The sequence below is a fragment of the Propithecus coquereli genome, unplaced genomic scaffold (assembly GCF_000956105.1).
Source record: "Propithecus coquereli isolate 6110/MARCELLA unplaced genomic scaffold, Pcoq_1.0 Scaffold314, whole genome shotgun sequence".
Taxonomy (NCBI): Eukaryota; Metazoa; Chordata; class Mammalia; order Primates; family Indriidae; genus Propithecus; species Propithecus coquereli.
In genome coordinates, this window is record NW_012148775.1 from 1,943,589 (window position 1) to 1,954,178 (window position 10,590).

Sequence of the window (10,590 nt, forward strand, 5' to 3'; positions counted from 1 at the left end):
GTTTATTAAAATTAAAAGAATTTTTTTTTAAAGCAAATATATTTTGTGAGTCTTCAGAGCCACTATACTGGGAGTTGAGAGTCAAATAAAAAACATCAGGTTTTTAAAAATTAGGATTCAGTTAGGTGAGGAAAAATCCTTGATATAAATTGAGGGATTGGGGGAAACAGAAGGAGCTACTAAGTGGATATTTATTAGGATGAGGAAACATTAAGCAGATAGCCACGGAAGGCATGGTGGATCCAACACAGCCAGCACTCCACATCTGCGGGTTCCATATCCACAATTCAGCAACCATGGATTGAACATACTCAAAGAAAAAAAAAATAAAACAATACAGCAATAAAAACACAAATAAAAAAACTAAACTATTTACATTGCATTTACACTGTATTAGGTATTACACATAATCTAGAGTTTTATCTTTTTTGTTTTTTAAGAGACGGGATCTCACTCTGTTGCCCAAGCTGGAGTGCAGTGGCATCATCATAGCTCACTGCAACCTCAGACTCCTGGGCTCAAGTGATCCTCCTGCCTCAGCCTCCCAAGCAGCTGGGACTACAGGTGCACCATCACCATGCCCAGCTAATTTTTTAATTTTTTGTAGAGATGGGGTCTTGCTCTTGCTCAGGCTGGTATGGAACTCCTGGCCTCAAGCAATCCTCCCTCCTCAGCCTCCCAAAGTACTAGGATTATAGATATGAGCCACTGTGCCTGGCCTAGAGATGATTTAAAGCATATAGGAGGATGTGTGTAGGTTATGAGCAAATACTACACCATTTTACATAAGGGTCTTGAGCATCCTTGGATTTTTGGCGTTGGGGGGTGGTTGGCAGGGTCCTGGAACCAATCCCTCAAGGATACTGAGGGACAACTGTACGAAGGCAACGTGCATGAATATGACTATAGTAACCCATCACCTTATTATCTTATTCCAAAGACAAGCATGGCCTTTCAAAAGATGGCCCTTTTGACAGTCAGCATGAAGCACATTCTACACAGGCACTACCTCATTTACTATTAGACCCAATAGGACTAAAAGCTGTAAACATCCTGAAAGGAAAAGACTAGAATAAAATCTGGGAATTCTGCCATAATACCAAAAACAACATCAAGGTGATCAAAACACAAAATACAGTACAGAAAGTCTTCAAATAACATAGCTTTATTCAACGATGTTTCCTTGTAACACTCCTGAGAAAAAAAAAGTCAATTCCCAGCAGAGGCCCTTGTCTGGGTGGAGTCTGCACGCTCTCCCCATATCTGCGTGGGTTTTCTCCAGGCACTGTTTGCCTCCCACATCTCAAAGAAGTACATATGAGGTTCGCTGACATATCTAAATTGCCCCAGTGTGTGGGTGTAGGGGGTGTGTATGCGCACGCACGCACCCTGTGATGGGATGGCATCCTGTCCAGGGCAGGTTCCCACCTTGTGCCCTGAGCTCCCGCGATAGGATCCAGCCACTTGCGACCCTGAACTGGAATAAGTGGGTAAATGATTATCTTACTTGTTTTTATTAATCTGTCTTAAATGTATGCGTAGCTCGCATTTATTTCAATGTCTAATATTAGAAGCGTTTGTTTAGAAGTTTAGTGATGCTTTCGTGGCCAAAAATGTGCCATGGGAACTTCACCCTTGTTTATGTCAATTAGCCTACAGGAAAACTGGTTTCGTTACACAGCATTTCACATAAAGTCACAGTTTCCAAGAACTTATCAACTATGTTAAGTGAAGACTTACTATAGTCCCCCATTATCTGAGGTTTTCCTTCCTGCGGTTTCAGTTACCAGTGGGTACAGTGCAATAGATATTTTGAGAGAAAGAGACCACTGATGTACTTTCCAAGTGTATCCCACTGAAGGTCTTGGAAAGTACCCTCCAAAGATAGGGGGGAACTAATGTAAAGTTACTTGGGTAACCATGACTCACTGATTTACTTAAGTGGAGACATGTTCTTATGCATAATCAGCAAGTTCATGCACAAAAAAATTAACTGCTTATTCCAGTAGATTATAGAGATAAAAAGGTAAGACAAGAAAAGATTAAGTATTTGAATAGCATCTTAAAAAAATTCTATCAAATTTCTAAAAGCATAAAAAGAAGAATGCCCTGAAAATATATTACTGATCAGAAGGTTTGAACTTTGAAGATTTGGGAAGTGATGTCTAAAGATTAGAAAAATAAAATATGGCTACCAGAAGAAAAATGTTTGCCAAGAAACATTTATGGAAATGAGGCCTACTTAAATATTTCAGCAGGAGGTTAGAGAAACCATCAAAATGACTTTCAACTAGATGATACTGGATCTTAACCACACTCAAGTCCCAGCGGAAGGTACGAGACGTTATAATTACATCTCCAATGGCTCCAATTAGAAACCTGGTTTTGACACCTAGAAATCGGTTCCATTTCCCAACCTCCCTCCGTCACCAAAAATAAAACACAAACTCAAACAGGTCAACTGCTTTCCTGCTGGCTCTAATCCATGCTGATCACTGGGTCAAGTCATTAGATCACATTTAATCAACAACACATCCAAGAATTTAAAAGGTTTAAGAAATCACCAATTTATCAAAAAAAATCAAGCAGTGTGGTTTTGCTAATAATAAGTTTTTTTTTTTTTTTTTTTTTTGAGACAGAGTCTCACTCTGTTGCCCGGGCTAGAGTGCCGTGGCGTCAGCCTAGCTCACAGCATCCTCAAACCCCTGGCCTCAAGCAATCCTCCTGCCTCAGCCTCCCGAGTAGCTGGGACTACAGGCACGCGCCACCATGCCCGGCTAATTTTTTCTATATATTTTTAGTTGTCCAGATAATTTTTCTCATTTTTTAGTAGAGACGGGGTCTCGCTCTTGCTCAGGCTGGTCCCGAACTCCCGAGCTCAAACAATCCGCCTGCCTCAGCCTCCCAGAGTGCTAGGATTACAGGCGTGAGCCACCGTGCCCAGCCTCTGGTCTTTGTTTTTAATGAATTAATTCAGTTTCATTAATGGATTACAGAGTGGATGTATGAAGGAATCCACTGTGTGCATACGTTACAGATTTCACGTGCTTGTGAGCAAAGACAAATATTGTAGAGGGGAAATGAATGAACACAATGAGGAGTCTGCAGTCTTAGGGCAGGCTCAGCCATTAGCAGAGCAACCTGGGCACACTGCCTAACCTCTGACTCTTTTTCTTTATTTGTAAATGAAATGTCTAGGTCCACTTTTGCTCTGGGAAGAAACCCTGACAAACCAAGCAACAATCTTTGAACTCCATCAATTTGTGCCTCGAATTTACTAAGGGATAATATTCTAAAGGCCACATAAACATGGAGTTTGATCAATGACCCAGTTCTACGCAAACAATTTTAAAGCAGAATTATTACTCAATGACCATTACATCATTAGCTTTCTCTACTCTTGGAGATAATTAAAGCCTTTCTTTATGGAATTTATAGCAGCTCTCTGGGCCAGAATCATTTCACATGACTCTTAAGCGTTCTGTAATCCAAACACCCCAATTCAAGGAACGTGGCTCTACTTACAGTTACGAATGTTATTCCAGTCAATTTTAGAGAAGAAAGGATGGCAGCAAAGACCTTCGAACTTCAGTCTCTCTTTCTGGCCACACAACAAACTTTGAATCAGATCAAAGAATTCGCTGCTAACTTTGGGGTCATCTGGAAACTTCAAAAACCTCTGTTTCAAAAAATAAAACAATTATTTCCTGAGCAGTGATTCTGTTTCTCATGTTCCAAAGTGAAGAAAGCGTTTCTCATATATGCAAGTTTCTTTTTTTGTTTTTTTTAAAGAAGGAAGTTTAATGCCCTGTTCACTTTGGACCAAAGGCATGTTCCCAAAATAAGTGGCCTGTTCCCATCAATAGGCCCAGTTCTTTTGCAGGGGTTCAATATCCTTCATGGCTTGACCCCTGCTCCCCTCTTCCGTCTCATCTCACTACGTTCCCCGTCTCTCTCTTTGCTGCCCAACAATTATGAGCTATTTAAAGCTCCCTGAACAAATCACGCTGTTCTCTGCCTTCCCTGGCTACCTTTTCTCCCCATCACTCCCTCCTGCACACTCCCTCTGTGCTTTGCTTTTGCACATACACAATGTACTGTGATTTCTGTGCAATGATGAAGAGAGAAGGCAGAGAGGGCCTTCTCCTTCTTGCTCATCACTGTAAACCTGCTACCTAACAGTCCTTGGCATAATGCACTGATTATAAAAGGAAGGAAATAAATTAGCCCTGAGAGTCATCTAAGGGGAAACTTTAACTCAAGAGGAGACTCAAGAATAATAACTAATATACGTACATAAAAAATATATATATTAAGCATTCCAGAAAGATGAAAATTGGGTGAGATACAAAGACCTAGGAAATAAGTTCTCTTTTTCCTTTTGGTTGAAACTAAAAATATGCATATATTTATCAAATCCTTGAGAAATGGGCTTGGCCAGGTGCAGTGGCTCATGCCTATAATCCCAGCACTTTGGGAGACCGAGGCAGGAGGATCCCTTGAGGCCAGGAGTTGGAGATCAGCCTGAGCAACATAAGCAAGACCCATCTCTACAAAAATTAGAAAAATTAGCCAGGCATGCACCAGCTACTCAGGAAGCTGAGGCAGGAAGATCTCCTGAGCCTAGGAGCTTAAGGCTGCAGTGAGCTATGATGATGCTACTGCATTCTAACCAGGGCAACAGAGTGACTGTCTCAAAAAAAAAAAAAAAAGAAAAGAAATGGGCTACGGGCTTAATATAGTGAAAAGTAGTTATTAGAAAACAGATTAAATTTTACCATATATATAGACATGTATATAGAAAATATATACAGAAAACTATATTTCTAATTCATATCCTCATGCAATTTTACTACCACATCTGATACTACTAAGAAGACCACGGACTTCAGAACCAGACTGTCTGTGTTACTTTGCGCATGTTACTTACTTTGCTGTTATTATTTTTCCAGTACTGCTGATTTACCTATAAACATTCATTCACACAATTTTTAAATGACATTTCTCAACATTACTTGAAAATCTACCAATGACTCTTACCTGGAAATTCATGATGTTACTGAAGGTTCTGGCTGAAGTTCCCTCCGTGAAGGGAGATCGCCCGTAAATCATCTCATAGGCAATCACTCCCACCGACCACCAGTCACAGTCCAGGCTGTAGGTGCCCTTCCCGTCCCCATTCATCACGGTCAACACTTCAGGAGCCATGTAATCTGGGGTCCCAATCGGGAGTTTGGCAATCACCTAGAAACCCATAAATAAAATGAGCACAACAAACTTTCAATTAGCCTCTAGTAGATTGCCAACAGCCACATTCAGACACGAGCTGATTTGCACTGATTACTATTCTCTGAGACACTTAAACCTTCTGTCAAGTGGCACACTGTCAGGAAATGCAAACGCTTTACTAATTAAAAAAAAAAAAAGCCCATCATAATACAATCCAAAGGCAAAAGGGCAAGAGTTGATGATAATACCCCTTGGTTACACAAATGAGACCTGGGTACATACCTAGAAGGGAAGAAGTCTTTCCTGACACAAGTTACCAACATGATAGACCTTCTCGTACTTATGAAAACAGCAAAATGATAATAAACCCTAAGGAAGACTCTGTAAGATGAATCTAACCATTACTGGAAAACCGGCAGCTAGCTGGCAATACAGAATACAAAGGTATGTCATATAACAAGTCCAAAAATTTGGAAAACTGCTTTTAGAATCAACATTCACACTTGGGCCCACCCTCAGGGCAAGACATGATTGTTAACTTCCACCCAGGCCAAATGTTAATGAGTTTGTTTTCCTCACCCCCAGCTCTTGCTCCTGTGATCCTTCCCCACTGTTCAGAAACCCAGGGCCCTCCAATCCAATGGGACCCACCGAGCACCTGACCTTGGCAAAGAAAGATTAGGATGATATAGGAAGTCTTTTTATAAAGCTAATTATATTCCATTTAAAGGACTGTCCTTTTTTTTCTGAGAATTTGTCCTTCTGACTGTTTTAGTGTTTTAAAAGTCCTTTGTTTCTTGAAATGATACTGCTGAAAGGAGGTTTTCTGCCCCTCACTCCCACCCCTGACCAGGCAACCTAATAAGCCCCTTTCTTCTTCAAAATTGTTTTGAAGTTTTGCTGAGCCATAAAATGTGAAGTGTAAGGACTGCCCTTTCACCTTCCTCCCCATCAAAACAGAGAGGCCCCGACTTTAGCCATGTTCTATGTTGGCCGGCGGTCCTATAACCCTACATCGTAAACAGGCTTCTCTCAGGTCAGTGGTTATATGGCACAGAAGAACTTTCTCCCCATTAAAGGAAGTGTCCCCCAGAGAGCCAAAGAGTTTGTGGCTATGGCTACATACCTTTAAGGCTGAGCTTTATAGCAAGAAAGTAAATTTGCTTTGCTTTAATTGGGCCTGGAGAGAAAAGTGAATGTTTCTCGAGGACATTACACCATCTCCTGTCGCCAGTGATGAATCTGGATGAAGCTCTTCCAGGCTGCAACCTTGCTCTTGTCCATTCCTCTGCCCCTTTCATTACAGGAAATGGACCCATTCTCCCATTCCATCTCTTCTCACCCTTCCCTCAAGCCCACACTCTGGTGTAGGTTTTTCTGAACCCTAAACCCAGAAAGCAGTGTGATACTGTCATTCCTGACACTGATCACTCACTGCTTTGGGCAATAGGATTTCCACTCCAAATACCCCTTCGAGAAAGCTAGATGGTCCCACCACCGAAGAAAGCCTAAGGCAGGTTTGTGTTGATGGACAAAAGTGCAGGCAGACAAAGGAGAAAATATTTGGTCTGAGACAGAATCATAGGGTGATTTAAGCGTGAGGAACTGAAAATAGCTTAAGTCAAAAAGAAGCTTTGATGTTGGGAAATCTGAGCCAAGACTTCGGTCTTTTAAAATGTATATAAATGTTAAGGAGCTCACACAGGCTTAGGCTTAAACTACAGGGTTTTGGTAAAAACCACGATACTGACAATGAGCAATAGATATTTTTTAAACAACAAGAGAAGAAAAACTAACATCTTGGTTTGACTAGGTAATGATAATGCTACTGTATCGTTGATTAAATGCCTACCCTTTGTGTCTAATTACCTTGCAGGACCATAACTACACAATTGTCAAATATGCACCATTTGCATTTGTTGGATTTTATTTTAATGCCACGTAGACTGTTCAGGAATATTCGGTTCTCCTTGTTTGCAGCTCACAGGGCATAGTCACTTGTTCACAACCAAAGAGCTGAAAGAAACTTGATTGGGTCATGTTTATCAGGGTGACCCAGCCTAAGAATATGGATTGTCAATGCCTCATTTTCAAACTAATGACTAGACTTATCAAAGAGAATCAGGTAACTCCCCAACTATTCTTGCCTCATAACAGATACGTGATTTCTATATACGTTTATGTCCAATCATTCTCTAATTTTTTTGTTCTTCTTTAGAGACAGGGTCTTGCTCTGCTGCCCAAGTTAAAGTGCAGTGGCATGATCACAGTGCACTGAAACCAACTACTGGACTCAAGCGATTCTCACACCTCAGCCTCCCGAGTATCTGGGACTACAGGCACGTGCCACTACACCCAGCTAATTTTTTAATTTGTTGTAGAGACAGGATCTCCCTGTGTTGGCCAGACTGGTCTCAAACTCCTGGCCTCAAGGATCCTCCTGCCTCAGCCTCCCAAAATGCTGAGATTACAAATGTAAGCCACCATGTCCAGCCTCTAATCTTCTAAATTTTATTATTAATTTATACTAGAAAGCAATGAAAGGAGAAATACCCCCCAGCTTCCTCTTAAGTATTTGATAGCAATTAACAAAGGTTTCTCTTTTTTCATTAACAAAGTTCTATAGTGCTTAATGGTAATTAACAAAGTTTTTTAATGACAATTAATGACTACTAGATTTCCATTAGTGACCGGCCTCCGAGCACATTAAACTCATTCAACATGTAATCTCCTATGTCCTGATAAGGATTTTGCAAATGCTTTCACTTTCCTTTGGTGGCAATTCAGCCAGCTAATCTGGGTGAGATATTAAAAGTGAATCTGTGCCAGGAGCCCAGCCAGCCTGCAGGACACTATACTATCTGCCGGAGCCCTGGCATTGCTAAACTTTAGTTAATTTTCACTGTACTGATAGGGAAGAAAATAAACCAGTTCAGCAGGAGACAACAAGAGAATGACCAGGGGGCAGAAGGGACTGCCATATGTTGGGAGATAGAGAGAAAAGAAATAAAGGAAAGAAAGGAAAAAAGAGGGAGGGAGAAAGGGAAAGAGAAAGAAAAAGATTACTTAGCAGACCCTTTTACAAACAAAGAGCAGATGAGGAGGAAAGTAAGAGAACCAGTGTCTTCCTCCTCCCAACTCCTTTCCATAAAATGCTTGAACATAAAACTATTTAAACCTAACTTCCCCCATCCAGCTGCCCAGGGCATAAACATACACAGGCAGAAGCAGGGGGAAAGAAATTCTCACCATGTTGTTCCTCTCATGGAAAATAAATCTTTTTGCTGTGAAAGTTGACGGTAAGAATTGGGTCATTCTTGTCATACTCAACTAAAACAGAGTCGAGAAGTTGGGGGAAAGGCACTCAGGGTACAAAACATTCTCCAAGAATGTAATTCTCTGCAAGCCTCACTGCTGAAACTGCTTCTTGTAACCTGGTACCAGTTTTAGCCATAGCTTCTGAGATAACTTGCTGCAATTCTAGGTCTAATTTTGCCCACCACTGATACCCACCAATCAGAGCTTGTCAGCCCCCCAAACCCTTACTGGTGCCAATGAACTTTCTCAACAAGCAATACATAACATTTCTCCTTTTTTATAAAACCTCTAACCCTCTCTTTGTTCTTTAGACATACCGAAGACCACCTGGTTTGTGTGTATGCTCCAAATTACAATTCTCTCTTCTCAAATAAAACATTAAATTTAGAGCTTCGTCACTACATTTTTATTTTGACTTCAACATCACTCCTACAGAAATCTAAAAAGGTCTCTTACGGGGTTCCAACTGCTAAATAGGGCCATGCACTTTACAATCTCCTTACAACTGTTTTCGTGAGAGCCAAATGCGATAGGTTGGAGCTGTTAGCTATTTGCCATTCTTTGAGATTCTAATAAGGTGATGTGGATGACCTAAGCCACACAGAAGAGCCTATGCTCACTAGGCCCGTGTTTGCTAATGGAAAATACTCCAAAACAACATTCTGAATAAGAAGCTTGCAATAGGAACAGACAATGGAAAACTGAACAGCTCTAAGATTCAAAAATATCCAAAATACAAAGGTAATACTTGGGGATGGTGGTAAAAAGGATTGATTGATTTTGGGTAAGTAACATACAGTAACTTCCTGTAATGTGGATTATATTTTATATAGCATATTGTGAGTACAGAAAACATTTAGAACCTAATTTTTTTTTAGGCCTATAGAACATTCTATTTAAAGGAAACATGTTTAACCCAACACCATTAATCAAAAATACCAAGAAATTATTTATAGTTCTATATCCACACTTAATCTAGATTGCAGATTATTGCTCTTCTATAATAAAAAGGTCTTTGCACTTAACACGATGCTAAAAACTCCTTCTGATCTGCTTGTCACGTTCCAGCCCTAAAAGCACGAGGGGAAAGGAGGTGCAACATTCTCAAGTGTGTAGTACTGAGTTCCATATTTCCTTGACCAAAATAATCAGGGGTTGAGCCTTGAGCTGCCAATAAACCTGAGGGCCTCCGGGAAGCTCCCTGCCTGGAGTGAAGGTTGCTACAGTTAGAACTGAAAAGGGCAGTTTGAAGCACCGGAAAATAGAAATCTGAAATGAATAGAAGCCCTGTCTCTCCACCAACCAAGGGCTCTGAAAAGAGTAACCCCAGATGCAGAGAAAGGGCCTGACTCTTAATTCCCACTTATTTACCAAGCATCGACTTTGGACCCTAATGTAGTTTGCTGAGTAGGTTTTCTTACTGCAAACTCATATTGCTGGCTCTAATTGATTAGCTTTCTGATGTTTCTCAATCTACTACAGGCAATCTCAACCAGGGATGATTTTGCCCCCCAGGGGACACTTGGCAATGTCTGCAGACATTTTTGGTTGTCACAACTGAAGGGGAGGGTGCTAATGGTATCTAGTAGGCAGAGGCCAGGGATGCAGCTAAACATCCTATAACACACAACACAGCTCCCCACCACAAAGAATTATCCAGACCAAAATGCCAAATAGTGCTGAGGTTATATTGTGACACTATGTACCTATGCTTGAATTTATTTCTAAATGCATGAGTTTTTTAATGTCACTAATGCAACATATAAGTTTTTGAATCCTAGGTGGTAAAATTTTGCATTTTTAACTTTTTTCCTGTACTTCACTCCATTAAATTTAATACCTAAGTTTTCATGCCTGTTTCTGAATTGTACATAACTTTTAAAACATAAAATGCTTTGATTCTATAATCTAATTCTTAATGTAATGATCAAATGAATAAAGAGTATAACCTAAAAAAATAATAGATGAGAAACCTTGACTTTGGATAGCACAGGGAGACTGTTTTTTTGGGGGCAGAAGGGGGTTGTTGCCTTTTTTTTTTTT

General features: G+C 40.4%; 1 protein-coding gene across 1 annotated transcript in view; it reads right to left on the bottom strand.

Moving 5' to 3' along the window:
• Nucleotides 1–10,590, bottom strand: part of CIT (citron rho-interacting serine/threonine kinase) — a 201,664-nt gene that overhangs the window by 132,757 nt on the left and 58,317 nt on the right. Inside the window, exon 9 of the mRNA XM_012650158.1 lies at nucleotides 3,526–3,679. Coding sequence (XP_012505612.1) covers nucleotides 3,526–3,679 — 154 coding nt within the window. The remainder of the gene's footprint in view (nucleotides 1–3,525; nucleotides 3,680–10,590) is intronic.